General features: G+C 51.7%; 7 protein-coding genes across 7 annotated transcripts; 3 read left to right on the top strand and 4 right to left on the bottom strand.

Moving 5' to 3' along the window:
- Window positions 1-152: 152 nt before the first annotated feature.
- M436DRAFT_45879 (uncharacterized protein) lies at window positions 153-1,538 on the bottom strand (the record flags this gene model as incomplete). The annotated part of the gene is made up of 1 exon (XM_013571939.1): window positions 153-1,538. The coding sequence occupies one exon, from the start codon at window positions 1,536-1,538 to the stop codon at window positions 153-155; it is 1,386 nt and encodes a 461-aa protein (XP_013427393.1).
- Window positions 1,539-3,422: 1,884 nt separating this feature from the next.
- Window positions 3,423-8,849, bottom strand: M436DRAFT_46854 (uncharacterized protein; the record flags this gene model as incomplete). The annotated part of the gene is made up of 4 exons (XM_013572125.1): window positions 3,423-5,788; window positions 6,701-8,508; window positions 8,562-8,674; window positions 8,730-8,849. 4 exons carry the CDS (start codon window positions 8,847-8,849, stop codon window positions 3,423-3,425), a joined length of 4,407 nt encoding a protein of 1,468 aa, XP_013427579.1.
- A 346-nt stretch (window positions 8,850-9,195) lies between these two features.
- Window positions 9,196-10,223, top strand: M436DRAFT_63536 (NADH-ubiquinone oxidoreductase-like protein; the record flags this gene model as incomplete). Its single annotated transcript, XM_013572157.1, has 4 exons — window positions 9,196-9,333; window positions 9,396-9,529; window positions 9,585-10,116; window positions 10,173-10,223. 4 exons carry the CDS (start codon window positions 9,196-9,198, stop codon window positions 10,221-10,223), a joined length of 855 nt encoding a protein of 284 aa, XP_013427611.1.
- A 541-nt stretch (window positions 10,224-10,764) lies between these two features.
- M436DRAFT_72551 (acyl-CoA N-acyltransferase) lies at window positions 10,765-11,331 on the top strand (the record flags this gene model as incomplete). Its single annotated transcript, XM_013572227.1, has 1 exon — window positions 10,765-11,331. One exon carries the CDS (start codon window positions 10,765-10,767, stop codon window positions 11,329-11,331), a length of 567 nt encoding a protein of 188 aa, XP_013427681.1.
- Window positions 11,332-12,402: 1,071 nt separating this feature from the next.
- M436DRAFT_46880 (small secreted protein) lies at window positions 12,403-12,846 on the bottom strand (the record flags this gene model as incomplete). The annotated part of the gene is made up of 1 exon (XM_013572131.1): window positions 12,403-12,846. The coding sequence occupies one exon, from the start codon at window positions 12,844-12,846 to the stop codon at window positions 12,403-12,405; it is 444 nt and encodes a 147-aa protein (XP_013427585.1).
- A 1,460-nt stretch (window positions 12,847-14,306) lies between these two features.
- M436DRAFT_46064 (cytochrome P450 alkane hydroxylase-like protein) lies at window positions 14,307-16,004 on the bottom strand (the record flags this gene model as incomplete). Its single annotated transcript, XM_013571974.1, has 4 exons — window positions 14,307-14,464; window positions 14,514-14,556; window positions 14,612-14,835; window positions 14,891-16,004. 4 exons carry the CDS (start codon window positions 16,002-16,004, stop codon window positions 14,307-14,309), a joined length of 1,539 nt encoding a protein of 512 aa, XP_013427428.1.
- A 530-nt stretch (window positions 16,005-16,534) lies between these two features.
- On the top strand, window positions 16,535-17,555 carry M436DRAFT_81602 (aromatic compound dioxygenase; the record flags this gene model as incomplete). Its single annotated transcript, XM_013572291.1, has 2 exons — window positions 16,535-17,223; window positions 17,282-17,555. The coding sequence occupies 2 exons, from the start codon at window positions 16,535-16,537 to the stop codon at window positions 17,553-17,555; spliced, it is 963 nt and encodes a 320-aa protein (XP_013427745.1).
- Window positions 17,556-18,406: the final 851 nt, after the last annotated feature.

Genomic DNA, 18,406 nt, shown 5'->3' with positions numbered 1-18,406 from the left:
TGACGCAATTCATGAACCAGGCATCGCCATGTCTACATCATCTTCGAACCGCTCAGATGCGTCTTTCAATCGTTCGTATGCTTGCTCAACAGCCTCTGCAAGATCATCTCGCCCGCAGCTGAGTTCTTCCAACATAGGTGCATGCTGATGTATCAAACGTGCGAGCCCCATCGCATATTCTTCAGTCTGCTCAGCACTGTTCTCATGTAAGTTTCTGTACACCAACTGTGATTGTACCCAACGTACCTCGTAGAGAACGGCCATGACTTCAGCTGTCCAAGTTCGAGCTCGAGCAATGTAGGAAATAAAGGTTCAGACGAGATCCTCCAAGCTCCGATATCATGTACACCATCCATAGATAGAGTAATGAGTTCTGGACAGCTTTTACCAATCAATCTTGTCTCTGAGATCCAATGGCTGGCTATTGGACGAACGCCAAATGCCAACTTCTCCAGATTAGGATGACTAGATATCCAGGATAGGAAGTCATCATCGGTCCAAGCATGAGCGATCAGTAGCGGTCCATTCGCTTGGTATGGATCTGAGGGAGGTCCGCAGATGACGAGCTCTTTCAGACGCAGTAGGCCCGATATAGACTGTAGCTCTTGTATGGAGAGGCGTTTGAGGTTAGAGAAAGAAATCTCAAGTGTCTCCAAGCAGGAGAACGACCCAATGGTCCCAAATACATCGTGCTCAGAATCAGCTAGATTCAATTCAAGTTCAACCAGAAATTCAGCTGCAAGAAGAACGGGCCTTACTGCTTTCGACTCGATGCTCAGGGATAAGTTGCGTACGTTGCGGAAAGGTCGCAGGCGTGAGTTCCTTTGCATGACCGTCTCTATCGAGTGGTACGAGATGAAGTTCACAGGAGCGTAAAGAGACTCAAGCTGTTTGCGAGATGCCAAGGTCTCCAGCACGTGTAAAGAGAAGTCTGAACCATCTTGAGAACTCAATGTGAAATCCCTCAGGTGTCTGCATTTTCGTAAGAACTTGACGAGATGCTCATGTTTGTGGTATGCAGCCATGTAGTCGAGATGGACATCTCGCAGCTTGGGACAACAGAAAGCAATCAGATCAAGCAGGGAGCTGGGAAGATGAGGACATCCAAGCATGGTAAAAGACGTAATACTCGGGCTCATATATGGCCGAAGGTCGAGTTTCATCCAAGGTGGGCAGGAGTTGATTTCCAGTCGTTTTAATTGGGGAAAGCTTAGATTCGCGAAAGCTGCAGGACACTCCACGTGGTCTTGACGGTACAGATAGAGCCCGATGCTCTGAACTTTGTCGGCATACCGCTGTCGGCGCTGGGGCTGTATCTTGGCCAATGCAGGAGTGAATGGCTCACGCCAAAGCAGGTTTGTGCCTCGTGCAGACCAACCTCGATTGACAAGGATAGCAGGTAGAAGGGATTGAGCATAGCAGCGCCATGCTTCGTCGTATCGGAGCGTTGAGACCGCATGTCGAGCATCTTCCGCAAGAAGCCCCAGTATGCTCAGCTGTATTTCTGTCGGCAGATGTGGATAATTCCTGGCAGACATGATTGTAGTGGAGTCGTTCGCTGGTCTTTGGTCCAAGGCAAGTCATGGCATTTATGATTTCTTGAGTCAGACGAGGCATCAACGCAAACTCGGTCCACCAGCTCGAATAGACTGAGCGATCGAAAACGAGTGGCCCAGAGTGAGTGTCTACCAACAAGAATATAGTCGCGTGTGCCGCGCTGCCCGCGCAGAAACGGCGAAGCTGATGGTTAGCCAATATAAGTATAGCTGACGGTAGTTAGAAGTGATAAATCATAATTAATACCGGTATGCAGGTGTCGAGGCTGTCTTGCAGGTTGTGGCTTGACTGCAGATGGGTTGCGAAGCTTACATGGCAATGAGGCTCGCAAGGATGTGAAAGGAGCGCGAAGCGCTTCGTCGACCAATCAATGCCCGCTGCCACCCACTATCATGTGTGCTGGATGCTCGACACGCTCACCGCGTGATACGTACCGAAGCAGGGCTGTACTTTGATTGATAGCGAAGCAACATCCACACCTTCAGCCGGAGGTGTTGCTTCCATGGCATCGAAGCGCCTGTATACGTTATGGCCAGTTCCTTCGGATAATCTAGGCATCAGGTCACAATCTCCATGTGATTGCCAGTTTGGCTGGCAGGATCTGCCGACAACGGCAAGGCACTGCATTGTAATGTGTCATGAGGATCATAGATCTATGTCTTTGCCTATAGAGGCTGTTGCTGTACTCGAAAAGGCAGTTGGTCAGGGTAGATCGAACTTGGTGTTGTTGAGTGTAAGCTGCTTGACGATCCCTGAGACGCGACTCGCGAGGAGCGTCGAGCGCAACGGCGATATTGGCTCAAGCAGAGGGCCAAAATCCCGACAGACTGTAGAGGTAGGTATTGCGATCCCATATGAGTACATCCGGCAGTCTGTATCAAGCAATATGCGGAAACGGAAGGGCATGTTCCCGCGAATCGTCGATGCGACGAATGTCCCAGCAACAGGGACAAGAGGATCCGACAACCTTTGTTACATTAGGGAAGGGTCAGAGATGACAAGGTAGTTTCTGCAATGTCTGTCGGGAGAAGGAAAACTGTAAGATGACCAACGAGAGAAGGATGCTGCTGGCAGGGGACTTGTCGCTTGGCAACGTTGTAGACGCGATACCAACAATCTCTGCCACGGAAGGCAAAGCGAAGGGAATGGAGCAACTTGCCGATGGCATCGTAATACTGAAGGTGATGGATGGTATCACCATGTACTATTCTCGACGAGACAGCCGTGACCATGCCGTGAGGATCTATCTAACAAGCATCTCAATCATATAGCTGCTTCACAACCATCGCCGCCTTTACCGTTAACCGTTTATCCTTTGGCCTGGCTCTCTTCCTCCACGAACTGCCAGATTGTCAAGTCCATCGACACCCAGTCATCAATCGAAACAATCACATATGGGCAATACCTTGCTTCATATTACAATGTTTGAGTCATATTGTTCTCATGCATGACTGCTACTTGTCTCTCTGACAGAAAGTCGGCAGAACATCTCTCCCTGCCAAATGTCGAAGTGTGCTTGACTATTGTCTGTGTTGCAGAACTCACACGGTACACGATCAGGTCCGAGATGCAAATTGCTATATGCATACTTCGTACACAGACACACTGAACTGTTGGTAACGAATGCCTAATATAATACATGAATGGATTTCTAGCGGTTTCTGTCTACGAATGACCGTCTTGCAATGCTACTTGTGACGCGACTTGTAATGCTAATGGTACAATGAATGTAAAAATGACCTCTTTTCCACAGGTCTCAAGGGAAGAAAGAATGCTAGTGTCTGACTGCCGACAACTTCATCCGCAGCAACCATGTCTCGTGCGCCCCTTATTGTTCTCGTATCGTGAGAGCAAAGAACAACTTCTCAGTGAGTCAGGCCAATGACCTTTCTGTTTCTCTTGACCAGACGGCGCAAGCCAGCTTCCTTATCGTCGGCGAAACGTCTGGCTTCGGTGAGTCGGCGTTCCAGGTCCTCGACGCTGACGATGTGGTTCTTGTCTCTCTGCTGCTCCTCCTTGACAGTCTTCTCGCTGGGAGGGCTGAGAGGGACAGGAGGCATTATGAACTCGTTGACATACTTGCCGGCGGTGTCAACCAGGAAACTGCCCTTCTTGCTGCCCTCCTCGACAGCCTTCTCCATTGCATTAGCGCTACGGTGGCGATTGCCGTTGGACGCACCCTCGAACTCGCGGCGCAGGACGTTGATATCCACAGCGGGGAAGTCGACATCAGTAGGAGTGTTGCTGTGCTGGATGGGATGGAACCTTAGGTTCTCTGGCAGCTGGCGGTTCATGGCTTCCATAGCCAAGAAACGTTCCTCGAGCTGAGGCTCCATGTGACGAATGATGGTTCCGCTAGGTGAGATGACGAGACGCTCCCAGAGACGCTGTTGCTCATCGGTCATGGGACGCCAAGCGTTTCCCGAGAGCAAGACATCGATGTCCTCCTTCTGAAGCTCAGGCTGGTGAGGTGGGATTGCGTTTTCGGGGGTCAAGTCGGCGGAGGTTGGTTGCTGAGTAGGCTTGTAGTGGGCAACGGTTTGAGCGAAAGGGCGAAAGAAAGCGTCGAAAGCGCCGGCTAGAGAGCCATGTTCGCTGCGCAGTTCTGCAATGAGAGAGGCAGGAGTCAGCGCTGCTGGTGGTGGCGGTGTAGGGGCTTTGACCGGAGTGACGGGAGCAGGTGGAGGAGGGGGAGGAGTCTCGACCTTGACGGGCGTGGCGGGCTTCTCTACCTTTGGTGGTTCCTCGGGCTTGGCCTTCATCTTGGGAGAGGCGGGACGCGAGGGAACAGGTGTGACTGCAGTAGGCGTGGCTGCAGCAGGTGTCGCAGGCTTGGCGCTCTTGGACTTCTTCTTGCGACTGGTAATTGCCTCCTGGATGGGCTCCACGATGGTTTGAACGTCCTTGGTCAAGATCTCTTCGGTCGCCTGACGGGCCTTTTCTTGACGCAACTTCTTCTGTTGACTCTTGGTGTTCTGGCGGACGTATGCGGAGCCGACTCTGCTCGAGGTTGGTGGAGGAGGAGTATTTGCGCGCGAGAGCGAAGTCGATGTGACAGAGATGTCGTCAGAGACGTGCTCACTGCCAGGAGTGCCGGGTGGCTGAATCGAGGCAATACTGGGTTGTCTTGATGGCAAGCGCGATGCTGTGGCGGGAAGTGTGCGGATTGCAGGCGCAACAACAGGTGCAGGTGGAGGCACGGCTGTTGTGAGACGCAGGGTACGCGGAGCCGTGACCTTTCTGGCCGAGTCTGAAGCAATGCTAGGGCTTTGTGGGCGCGACGTAGTAATGGTATTCCAGGTGCGAGGAATATTCTCGGCCTTGACTGGGGTCGAGGTGACTGAAGTAGGGACTTCACCACCCTTGAGGACGGCAGCTGTAATGTCAATTTTTCCAGGGTGCTTCTTCTTACTAACAGTCTCACCAGCAGCAGACTTGGCTGCGGCAGCAGCTTCTGCGGGTGTCAGATCCTTCACGAGGTCTACTGTCTTGAACGCAGCCTGAGTCTTTTCTTCCTTGGAAGCGCCTGGAGGAGCTGGTTGAGTCTCTGAAACCTTTGCTTGAGGTGCTGCGGCCTTCTCAAGCTTCTCGGCAGCGTTCTTCTGAGCTATAGCTTCAGCTGCAGCATGAGCAGCGGCAGCGGCTTTCTCGGCCTTCTCCAGTCTCTCGGCTTCCTTCTTGGCCAATTTGTCTGCCCTCTTTGCTCTCTTTGCCTCTGCCTTTTCTGCCTTGAGTTCAGCCTTCGATGGAGTCTCGACTTCGGCACCTGGGGCAGTATCGTTGTTCTCGGCATACTCCACGTTGGCAAGATGAGATTCGGACCTTCCGCGTTTTGTAGGAGTAGCAAATTCATCAATGATATTGGCGAAAGGTCTGCTCTCGTGCCTTAGAGGCGTAGGGGCTCGCGAGGGGGTTCCGGACAGGACTGGGACAGCAGGGAGGATTTGAGAGTTTCCGCGTCTGAGACTTGCTCTCGAACTAGATCGCGAGGTTGGAAGAGAGGTAGCTGAATCATCCTTTGGAGGAGCAATGACGGGAGCCGTGAAACCTGGAGGGATGGATGGCGTCGAGCGCCTGGGAACATCGTCCTCGTCGTCGAGGTCAAGAGACGGCAATGACTGACCAAGGCCTTCGAGACCTGGAGGCACTGGTGGCGTTGATCGTCCGGGCTCGTCGAAGAGGTCTGATGAAAGATGAGCTGCACCACCAAGAGAGGAAATGTCTGAGATATCTATACCTCCAGTCAGCACTGTTCTAAAAGTTTCGTTTTGTATACGTCGAGTAAAAGCGACTGGTTTCGACAGATGGTAGACGACCGCCGAGGAAGAAAAAGCTAGTATACATGATGCGATTCACACAGGGACGCCAGTGGAAGTATAAAAAGAGGTGCAAGACGGCAGACACTGACTTTGTTAATCTACCAATCTGCGACATCAAAAGGTAAGAAGATACGTACAAGAATATGGCTAACGTTGCAGAGACGTAAGAGGCATAAGGAAATGGGGGAACTCCTGCCGTTCATATAGCCACAGCGGCAAATGCATCGATGACAACTCCGAAGCTGACGAGAAGAGCCAACCGGACATGATATAAAACCCGAAACGCCAGTGGCTCGAGACTCTGGAAGTCTCAATTTGGGAAGGCCAATGCTGTGCTCGCTTTCCACCCTAAATCAAGACGCCGGTAGCAAAGTCATGGGGGATAGATGGACATGACGGAAAGGGAAGAAAAGAGACAAAGAAGAAAAGCAAAGCAAAACAAAACAAAAAACTCAAACGAAATCAAAGGGGTGAAGAAGCGGTCGTCTACCATCTGCGGAAAGCACCAGCGTCGGCGCTGCCGTACACATTGTGCAACCCACCTTGTCCCTGACCAGTGAATAGCCCCTGGTTTCCGATTTGACCAGCTTGGTGCAATCTGGCCTGAAGAATGCTCGGGTCTGCTACATCAACTACACCACCTCCAGAGGAGGAAGTGTTAGCATGTTTGTGCTTTTTGCCCTTCTTTTTGGGCTTCTGAACAGCGTCTTGGAAAGCTTGAGGCTGAGTGCCATAAGGAAGATTCAGAAGACCAGGGGCTGGGACTGGGACTGGGCTGGAACTGGTGGGGTGCTGATGTAAGAAAGAAGGAAATGATAACTCACGCTTTGCGGCATCTGACATTTGGGCACCGCCACCGAGGTTGCGGCTTCTCAAGAGATCTCTCATCATTTCGTCGTTAGGGTTGCGTCCGGTCAGGTTGGCGCCATAACCCAAGCCGCTAGTAGCAAAACCGTGACCCTGGCCAAACATGCCACCTCCGCTGAATGGAGGAGTGCCAGTGGTCTTGAGACCGGGAGGAGGGCCCTGGACATTGCTGTAGAAACCGCCTGGAGGAGGTTGCTGGAATGAGGATTGGGAAGGCATCATGGAAGATTGTTGGTTCATGAGTTTGGCGTTTGCGACAGGCTTGACGGCAGCCGAGGCCGTGTTGGAGTCGTTGGCGAAAGTGTAACGTGAGACATTGCGAGCGTGGCCGGCCGGAGCAGCAGTTGGTGGTTGGAAGGGAGGCTGAGATGAGGCGGTCGAAGGCGTCTTGAACTGTTGGAGGAGCAACTGCTGGCGTTGCTGAGCAGTCAGGTTGCTCAGATTGGGAGTGTTGTTGTTCTGGTTGGTGAGCTCGTTGGTAAGGAATCCACCATCGATGACGGAATTTGTACGCGAAGGAGGCTCAATGGCGTGCTGTGGAGATTGACCACGGCCCATAACGTCTTCCGGTTCACCTCCAAGTTGCATACTGCCACCAAGCTCGGGGCCATTTTCGTCCTCGACACTGTTCACAGTTGTTTGTTGTTGAGCGAGTTGAGATTGAGCCTCAGCTTCCAAGCGTCTGCGCTCCTCGTCTTCCTCCTCTTCACGTTGTCTCATTGCACGTCTCTTGGCTCCGCCACGCGGGTCGAACAGCGAGGGGAAGTTGTCAAAGTCGATGCTACTGTCTTCCAATGCCCTGTCGGATAGATTGAACTTGAAATCGTGAGACTGGAAGGCCTTGAACATGTGCGTAAAAGGATCCTCGACAGCGGGCTTCTTCTTCTTGACGGGTGCGACAGGAGCTGGAGGTGGGCTAGGAGTTGCGGGCTCTTCGGGCTCTGGGGAAGGTGATGGTTCGCGTTCGGGTTCTGGCTGAGGCTGGGGCTCAGGCTTGGGCTTTTCCTTGACTGGTTCTTTAGGCATGACGAGTGAGACAGAGCGACTGCTAGCTGTACGGCTCATCTGAGGAGCTCTGGAGGCCCAACTAGCAGTTGAAGGCAGCGCGGGACCGTCGTGCTCGACACTTGGGCTTGGAGGGATGTATTGCGAGTCTTGCCTCGAGAGGGTGTGGGCGGCGGCCACAGGTTGTTGGCTTTGCGGTGGAGGTTGTGTAGTGGCTTGCGACGGGGCTTGCGGGTGCTGGGTCGAGATGACGTTCATCGAAGACAAGTCCTGACGGGTGAAGCTGTCGTTCTCTTCACCGGGCTCGTGCAAAAACATGCAATTGCGGTTGGTGCACTGTTCGTTGCGCAAATAGGCCGAGCAATACTTGGTCGTGCCGAACTGAGCTCTCAGCACTCTATCGCCGTTTTGCGAGCCGTCGACGGCAGTGATGCAAGAGGCGGCGTCTTGTTTGCGAGCGTAGGTAACGTACACGCCGACAGACTGAGGGTTGATGTTGTCCTTTGCCTTACTGACGACTATCTTGACAATCTTGCCGTATTGACCGAAGTACTGATCGCCACGGAGTGTCTCGAGCAGTCGATCCTCCTGCACTCTTGGGCTCAGACCAGTCACATAGACGAGGTTCTTTTGCACGACGCGCAGGCCAGCGAGATGCTTGCGGGAGAGAGTGTCGGCCTCGCGCTTCTGAGCTTCCTTTTGGGCGGCGGCAGACTGCTTCTTTTGCTTGGCGGCTTGTTTGGCTCTCCACAGGGCTTCCCTAGGATGGATGTCAGTGATGGACGAGGGAAGCGCGCAGGCAGGGATGGGTACTCTTCTGGACCAGGCTTTCTGAACTCTATGTTGGCATCGTCGTATGGGCGGCGACAGGCAGGACAGAGGCCATTCATGTTGTTGCGCACATTGTGATAGCAGAACTGGCAGATCTGGGAGGGCTTGTTAGCTGGCGAGAGTGTTTCGGGGTCAGCAGTCAGCACGAACCTGATAACCACAGACGCAAGGGCGAAAGCCTCGATCTGAGAGATCAAACTCTTCGACGCAGAGAGGACATGTCTCTTCTTCATCGTCGTCGATGAACTGATCTTGCTGGGTCCGCGACATGGCGTGGGCTCTGTGTGGATGCGGAAGTAGTGATGCGAAGGAGAAGGTGGAAAGGGACAAGGCGCGCAGAAGCGGAGAGTAAAATGCAGCAGCGCGGACAACAGACGAAAAAGGACAGTTGAACTCGGAGGTGAATTAGAAGGAGATGGAATAGTGCTGTTGTAGTGTAACAGCAGCGGCCGCGGGAAAGAGCAACTCAGCTGCTCTGCTTGCTCGTCCAGAGAGAAGGAGCCTGCACGGGCCGCCGACTTCTGATTGGCCGACCGCGGCTGGAACGATGATGACCATCATATCGTTCCTTCCCAATTGTCTACCGCGTTGTCGATAGCAAGCACCCAAACACACAATGGCTCTACGACAAACCGCCACTCGCTCTCTGCGTCTCGCCTCGCGCAATGTCGCCCCTTCGACTCGCGCCTTCTCCGTTTCGGCTCTGCGCCAGAAGGAGCTCGCCGCCGATGTTTCCGACCTGCCAAACATGAGAGTACGACACTCTAGCTACGCAGTTGCCACAGGCCCATGTCCAAATATTGATTCTTGTATCAGCACGCCCAAAGAAGCGCTCAGGGCCGTCTCCATGTCCCCATCGTCAACCCCGCCGACAAGTACCAAGAAAAGGCCGACAGCCTGCACCAGTACGGCCAGTACTTGATGTCTTGCCTGCCCAAGTACATCCAGCAGTGCGTACACTTCCTCTCTGCAGTCGCCATACTTGCATTGACACGCTTCATACAGATTCTCGGTCTGGAAGGATGAGCTCGTCATCTACATCGCCCCCGCCGCTGTCCTCCCCGTCTTCAACTTCCTCAAGCACCACACTGCCGCCGAATTCACCCAGATCAGCGACATCACCGCTGTCGACTACCCTACCCGCGACCAGCGCTTCGAGGTTGTCTACAACATGCTTTCCGTCCGCCACAATGCCCGTATCCGCGTCAAGACCTACGCCGACGAGGCCACCCCCGTTCCTTCGATTTGCGGTCTGTACGACGGCGCCAACTGGTACGAGCGTGAGGTCTACGACCTGTTTGGTGTCTTCTTCGTCGGACACCCCGATCTCCGTCGCATCATGACCGACTACGGTTTCGACGGTCACCCGCTCCGCAAGGACTTCCCCTTGACTGGTTACACCGAGATTCGCTACGACGAGGAGCAGAAGCGTATTGTTGTTGAGCCTCTTGAGTTGACTCAAGCCTTCCGTAACTTTGAAGGCGGTAGCTCTGCTTGGGAGCAGGTCGGTCCTGGTAACGACAGAAAGCCCGAGAGCGTAAGTCTAGCCCTGCTCAAACGTGGCATCATTGCATGCTGACCTCAGAATCACAGTTCAAGCTTCCCACACCAAAGCCTGAGCCCAAACCCGAGGAGAAGAAGTAAAAGATGCACATTAGACTCCCTGGTGGTGTATCATAGTGTAATCAGTCCAAGTCCAATTTCAATACCGACTCTTCTTTTTTTGTTCATACCTAACGTATCCGATTCTATATATCGTGTCTCCTCCACCAATGCACATCACATCTTCAGGACTATCTAACTTTCAAGTCTCTTGCAAATAGCAGAAAGTCGTGCGCACGGTCCACTGGTTCGTCGTGCACCTTCCTATCACAGCCACCGACCTCAAGTATCGATAGTAAACTCTGAAGGAGTGCTCGCTGACCAATGGCAATCTTTTAGCACTCTAAAGGAACAGTCACCATGAGTCAAAATAGTAATTTGGTGTTGACCTCGTCGGAGACATATAGTGATCGAGTAGAATCTTCCATTGAAGCATTACTTTCTCAACACCTCCAAATACCAACCGCAGACATCTCGACTGAGAAGACAAGCGACAAATCTCACAGCCATCTCCACACGGAGAATAGCCACGACACAATCACCACAATCACATCGCCCACCGCAAGCCATTCCAGTATCAAAGATGGCAGACCCAACCTTCAGAACCCCCCGCCTCACAATCTCCCACCTGGACCCCTCAAACCCCTCACACTGCAATTTCCTCGTCTCCCTCTGGAACACACCCGAATTCATCTCCATGCTCGGCGGCAAGCCCACCTCTATAACCAAGCCTTCCGCCGCTCAAGCTCTAATCCAAAGTCGCTTTGTTGCTGAACATGCCCGCAATGGCTATGGAATGTATCTGGTCTCTTTGACTGAGGACAACACTCTGATCGGTACTGCGAGTTTGATGCGTGGAAAGGACTCTGCGTTGAAGGCTCCTGATGTGGGATTTGCTATGTTGTCGGAGTTCATGAGGAAGGGGTATGCTGTTGAGGCTGCTAAGGGCTTGGTTGAGTATGCTGATAGAGAATTGGGGGTGAAAGCTGTGTTTGGGTTTTGTGATGAGGGGAACGAGGCTAGTAACGGTGTGCTGAGGAAACTGGGTATGAGGTGGGAAGGTGTCAGACCGGTCAAGGAGTTCGACAACAAGGAGACAGCGGTGTGGAGTTGGGGTATGAAGGATGTCAAGGACTGGGGCCTTGAGTGAGTGTGAGGTTGGCGGTAAAGCTTGTTCTGCGTCTTCCATCTCCGTCTCTGTTGTCGATCACGAGGCATCTTTCTGATTACCAATGTGGGCTGTTCTCATGTGTCTTCCTATTTTCCACTGTTTTCGTATCTGCGTTGGCACGACTCTACAGCATGCTCCTTGGAGGTCACGCTAGAACAGATATTCCCAGCTATGGCAGAACATGAGACCTACTTCACGCATTATGCGTTGTACAATCGCATTACATTCTCTACTTCCCATGGACCTCCCCCAAAGAATCGCATCTTCATCAATAATCGAAGTCTCTCTATAACACTTACAAACTCCAAGTATGTCAGACCAAACAACCTACCTCGTCACTGCCGCAGATACCCTACTCGGCTACACCACAATCGTGCATCTCTCACACCGCCCCAACACCTTCATCATCGCTCTCACAAATACATCCTCTAAACAATGGTTATGGCGTCTCCTCTGTGCCGGCCGAGCATCTACCAACTCCTTCGTGCAGCCCTTGCATATCAACTCTACCTTTACTCTCAAGAATGCAGCAGAGATGGTAGCGCAGAAATGGAAAAGGAGCATTGATGTGGTTATTGCGTGTCCAGAGAGCACTGTTGATCCTAGGGTCTTGATGTCAGTGTTTACACCTGTGTTGAAGCAGGATGCTAAGGTGTTGGTGGTGAGGAAGAAAGTGGAACAGTGGTGTAGGGATTTTGTGGTGCAGATACATGAGGGAAGCGGGGTCGTTGGCATTGGGATCGAGGTCGGAGATGTCAAGGAGGTAGAGTTGAGGGAGAGGGTTGCGTGGGTGCTTGGAGTTATGGACAAAGTGGGTAAGAACAAAGGATCGGGTAGTGTTGTTGCTTGGGACTGATGGAGGATGAGAGTACATTGTGTTTTGTCTTGATGAATGGTATGTTTTTGATCGATGGGATTTGATTTGAATACGACTTGATGGTAGTCATTTGTATGATGTGCTAGGTCGACGACGCGAGAACGAGGATCACAGTCTGTGTATATCCTGACGAGTAATTCCGGTATGAAAGAACCATCTTCTCAAGGAGTCTTCTACTTGCAGCTGCTAGAGCCCGAAATAAACTGCCCATTCGAATTTTCACACCCACAAACCCCGGTCTGAGGATCTTTGATGCATCCAGCACCCTCACCCTTGCTCTCTCCATTCCCATTCCAAAAGAAGGTCCAGTAATCACTGTCAACACTCAACTGTGCATCCGTAGGCGCAGTACAAGTGTAAGCCACACAAGTACCATAGGGAGCTCCATGATTGGCATCGTATTGGTGGTCAACCTTGAACACAGCAAAGGTTTGGGTCTTTGAGGTTCTGGTGTTGTGACTGCACTCGGCGGCTTGAATGGCCTTGCTGGTCTTTGCGGGGCTGCAAGAGGGTGATTTTGGGTATTTGCCTTTGGTGTTTGAGGAGGCGGGGGAGAGGGTGGCGGTTGTGAGGCCGAAGGTTAAGGCGATGGCGAGGAGGGTGGTGGTGAGCTTCATCGTTCTTTGTATGAGGGTGATGATTTTGAAGAAATATAGTGTTCAGTGATTGACTTGAATGCAGAGTGAGACCAGCTTGATTGTTTTGGACTTGGAAGAATGTGATTCGAAGAGAGAACGAAAGAGCAGACCTTTTAACCCTTTTTGATCCTGAGCAATGCAGCTGCAAACTGACCTCGAAATCACCTACATTTGTTTCATAATGATAGAACGATGAGGGCATGATTGACTTGACAGATCCACCGTCTCAAGTATACAGAAGTTGCGACAGTAGACGTGTGTCAGCCTGAGGGCCGGGCTTTTTAACCCTTGTAGACGCGTCAACAAGACTTGCAAGTGCATAGTAAGGTGTCCAGATATCTGATTGTATCGAGCGGCATGTTTGATAGTTTGCCCTGGGTAGATGTAACTGATCAGGTGATAGTAGTGTCGTTGCTGGTTGGAGGCAGGTCTCAGGGCTTTTTTGCCAACGAAGTCGCCGCAGATTCGTGTCAACGCGCTCGAATTTCGGCCAAGTCGGGATTCTGACTGATTGACCCTGACCTTCGATGCACCATTGTCAATTCGTCGACACCAATACAATAGAGGTTGCAAACTCTTCTGTGTGGATGATCGAATCTCACTTGTGTTTCTTTCGGTCTCAAATGTCTATTCAAAGCGATAGCTTTCGACTCTGGATCAGAGCATTATTAATCGGCTTTGCGGTCCTGATGAAAAGCGCATAGAGACGAAGTACTACTCGTTTCTGCACACCTACTCTATACACAAGTTCAATTCTGGTTATGCGCTATTCCACTGACGTAAGGTTTGACCTATGATCTCGTTGGGAACCGCACCATTGTCGTCTTGTTCATATGAACAATAACCATAGCAGCTCTCTCGGATCAACTAAATGCAGGCTCGATACTAGGCAGCACGAAAGTGAACGAGTACAAGTCAGGAGGCTTCGTCAAAAGTCACAGGACAGTAACGAGACTACAATACGAAGATAATCAATGGGGCATGCCGGTATTGCCAAAGACACAACAAACACATCTTACCTACCTGTATAGTGCTGTGCTATGCAAAGAGCGGCGTGATCGGGCTCCCCAGTAACATATCAACCATACACCGGTAGCAGAGGCAGAATGATCCACGTGGCTTCGATGGTGGATGGAAGTCTGAATCCTTATGCAAGTATCGATATTCTGTGTAATGCCTGCATCGGTGAAACACCTGCAGGCATCCATAGTTACACCGTATCTCTTAGCAGCCTTGTGAGCAAGAGCGTAAGATGCAGGACCAACTGTACTGGACTGTAGTACCAATTAAGCCTTATCGGCTTCCTGAAAACCATGAACCTTTCGTTCCACCACGTGTGCTGGCCGAACCGGTGAAGGATGGGAATCGTGCATCAGAGCTGAGATTTGAGAGTCATATGGAACAGGTCGAGGTTCTGGAGACGAAACTATAGCGTTGTCTCAGGCCGGGTACAAGCCAACCTGGACGCCGCCATCTGGACTCAAGATGACGCCCGCGAGATCCTCGATGAAAGGTCTTGAATCTCGACACTCGATCCGGCGGAAATGTTGCATCAGGCGGACCGTAAGATAGTATACTTCCGTCAAAGCAAATTGCTCTGTGCACCGTCAGTCTTTTGGTAGATCAGTGTGTGGGAGTGCACCTACGACCAACGCAGATTCGCGGTCCACCACCAAACGGAGTGTAAGCCTGAACACAGACAGGTCAGTCGAGCTCAGGCGGATGTTGTGCATACCATACTTACCCAACCTGGGCGAAGATCTTCCCATCTTTCTGGCTTGAATTCTTCGGCATCCTTCCCGTAAATCTCTTGACGACGGTTTGCCGAATATATGTGAACAATCAATGCCGTGCCTTTAGGCACAAACAGAGGAGATTTGCCATCCTTGCCACCACCGAGTGGCAGTACAGTGTTCTTATTAGCAACACGAGGCGGCAAGATCGGGGTCACAGGGTAGAGTCTCATGGCTTCATAAACTTGTCAGGTCGTTGTGCCTTGACGAAAACATCGACGTGCACTTACCTTCGTGCTCACAGTATCTCAGATACTTCGCATTCTTTACCCATTCGTATGTTGGTGGTGCGCCCTCGAGCTGATCAACCTCCGCGAGAAGCTTGTCCCAAACCTCAGGATGTCTTGCAAACAGATACCACATACTACCAAGCAATCCGGCAGTTGTGTCTTTCCCAGCAAACATCAAGCTTGTTGCTTCATGTGACATCCTTTCGAGATCTTGTGTTTGTCGTGCCATCTCGTCGAGGAAGGAGTAGGGACGGGTGGCTTTGTGCTCTCCTCGTGCATGTTTTTGATCTTCAACTGCTCTATCCAGAGCCTCTTGCGCGTATCTGGTCGTCGAACTTAGCACATTGCTGACCGCCTGGTCGACGCCTGGGCGTCTGAGCCAACGATACAACAGGGATTTGCGGAAACGATCCGCAGCGTCCTGGATGGTGAGCTCAATGTCGTGAGCCAGCTGTACTTTGGCGTCTGTTGGGCTTCCCAGAGAGTCGAGCGATTCTCCAAACAAAAACTCGGAAGACACATCAAATGCATACCGATGGAACAGAGCACTGATATCGAAGGTCGACCCATCTTCCGGTATCAATTTCAGCAACTTCTGGAAATGCGCCTCATATAACTCAAGATCTGTAATGCGATCTTTGACAAACATTGGACGCAGGATACCGCGCGAGTGTGACCATGCAGCCCCATCAGACATGAATGTCGAGCCATTCATGAGGTGTTTGAAGGACTGACGTGCAGGTCTGACAGACCAGTCATCAAATTTCAAAGAGTAGGCAGTCTTGATGTTCTCCGCTTCGGTGGTATGGATAGCGTACTTCGGAATAGTCTGAACGACGAATGTCGGACCGTATGTTTGGAAATGCCCGTTGAACCACTGTAGTAGTTTCTTGTTTTTCGCTGCGGACAGCAGCGACAGAATCATGTCAAATGCTATGAAGGGCTCCAGGTTACGGTACACACCGCGTGGCGGAAGACATTTGTTGATTCGCTCGAGTTCTTGTCTTGATTGCCGGAGCTTCCACCAGCCGAGAGCGACATAGATAAAGCTCCCAGTCAGCAACGTGCCTATCGCTGCTACTGTCAACGGATGGGGAGCATAGAGAAAGAACATGGTGTAATTGTGTGCATGAAGCGTGATGATGAGCTGGAAGTGCAGTGCGACGTGTCTGAAGATGGAAGACAAGGCTGCAGTGAAGGATCGAGAGTAACGCAGTTGCAGCTGCCAGGTGTCGGGGCTACTTCATCCCACATGTCAGACGCCAACTGAACATCCGTAAAAGAAGTTTCAAGTGAGATGAGACTTCCAGCATGGGGTATGAGTTCCACTACTTAAATAATGAATTACACGTCTTCTGTACAGCCATTCTGATGTTCGTGAGCTACAGAGCACATTTGCCAGGAAAAAGTGCCGGAATGGAGGTCGAGCGCGAGCGGTCATCAGCGATATGATTGGCGGATAGCCCGAAGCTCTCCAGGGTGGGGCAATTGTGGTGCCGGAGCCGCCCCACAAACCCCGTCATGGTCACTCTGAGCATTGACAACCATCGAATATGTGAACAAGTGGTATAAAGACGACGGCCCGCGCCTACTCGAAAGCTCCATCACAATCCTGGAATAGGAGACATATATACTTCGGACAACATGAAGGACCTCACGACAGACAACATCACTGAAAATGTTCATGCTATCAACAGCCAATGTACGAATCCTCGGATGAGATACATCTTCGAACGTCTAGTATCTCATATGCATGACTTTGCGAGAGAGACACGACTTTCAACAGACGAGTGGATGGCTGGACTGGACTTCTTGACGGACGTCGGCCAGATCAGCACGGATTTGAGAAGGGAAATGATCTTACTATCAGATACCCTGGGATTGAGTGCTCTGGTGGACTCTATCGACCATCCACGCACTGGAAAATCAACCGAAGGAACAGTTCTTGGGCCTTTCCATACTCATGACGCACGCGAAGTGGAAAACGGTTACGCGATCCACAAGGACCCTGACGGCACCCCTCTGTTGGTTCTCTGTACCATCAAGGATACTGACGGCAACCCTCTGGAAGGCGTTCAGATTGATGTCTGGGAAGGTGATTCGCATGGAAACTACGATGTTCAATATCCAGACAGAGACGGGCCAGATGGCAGAGGCATCTTGTTTTCCAAGCAAGATGGAAATTTCTGGTTCAAGGCAGTGAAGCCCGTCTCGTACCCAATCCCAATGGACGGACCTGTGTTCAGCATGCTTCAAATGCTGGGCAGGCATCCGAATCGACCAGGCCATGTGCACTTCCTTTTGAGGAAGGATGGCTTTGATCCGCTGATCACGTAAGTCTTCGTCGCCAGAAATGTGCTTCACGAAGGTCGCCCGCTAACAGACAAGTAGCGCTTTATACCCTCGTGGCGATCCATACGAGTCTTCTGATCCTGTGTTTGGCGTCAAGGACTCTCTCATCGTGGACCTGTCCACGGTGGCAGATCCAGAAATGGCAAAGAAGTACGACGTTGAGGAAGGCACAGCTCTCTTGACCTACGACTTTGTGTTGGTGACCGTGAAGGAGACCTTGAAACTGCGCAAGGTAAAGGCTGAAGAAGCCATCAAGAAGATGGGAAGAAGCATGGAAGATTTCCAAGGGCTTCCCATATTGGACGTGGACTAGGTTCGAGGACACTGCAGGAATAAGTTGAAGACACTCAGCTCTTGGTTCCAACGAAGGTGGGCGTGTTTCGTCGAAGCGGGTCGCCGATCCCTCAATCCCTCAATCCATCGCGGCTAGATGTTGATGCTCGAAGACGGTACTTTGTACTATACATATGCTTTATTAGTCATTGCATCCGGGTCATGAGCCGGATGCTTAGTGCTGAAGGGTGAAGTCAGCGCAGGGCTTCTTGCACTCAAAACAACCATATAGAAAAGGCGGTTCGCTGCACCCCGCACTCTTACCCGTCGCAGTACCAGTTTAGAGCGGCTTCAGACTCCAGTACGATGGCTTCGTGTACCTGTCCAACCATACTGTACACTGACACACGGGTACGTTCGCGAGATTCCACCCGTCATCATCTCAGTCCAAGGGTGGGACAACATGCGATGAGGATTCGGACGGAAGTCCCGGGGGAGTGCATACCACGCCAAGGGGGTGGCCTGACAGCGCTGACGCAGTCGGACAGAAGATTCAAGGGTCGCTGTTCAAGTGATGCTGGAGATGCGGTTGTTGCTTGTAGGGTACCCCCTTCAATGGGGGAACGGACCAATGGCAGCACTTGGAATGTCGAGCGGGTCAAAGTATAAGAGTGGTCTACAGTGTTTACACCACGTTTGGTGTTCGAAAATGCGTCGGTTAGCGCCGAGGGAAGTGGCTGCTCGAGGGCACGAGACCCCCGCCCAGACAGCGGTTGCGCCGCCTCCGCATTTCGATCACGTCTGGCGCCTTCCTTATGTAGCCGTTCGAGCCTGCGCATGCCTACATATCTTCTTACCGTCTTCCGTATTCTATCAATCGTGCCCTCCTTT

Source organism: Aureobasidium namibiae, assembly GCF_000721765.1.
Source record: "Aureobasidium namibiae CBS 147.97 unplaced genomic scaffold scaffold_8, whole genome shotgun sequence".
Lineage (NCBI taxonomy): Eukaryota > Fungi > Ascomycota > Dothideomycetes > Dothideales > Saccotheciaceae > Aureobasidium > Aureobasidium namibiae.
This window is presented reverse-complemented; position numbering and strand designations above follow the sequence as displayed.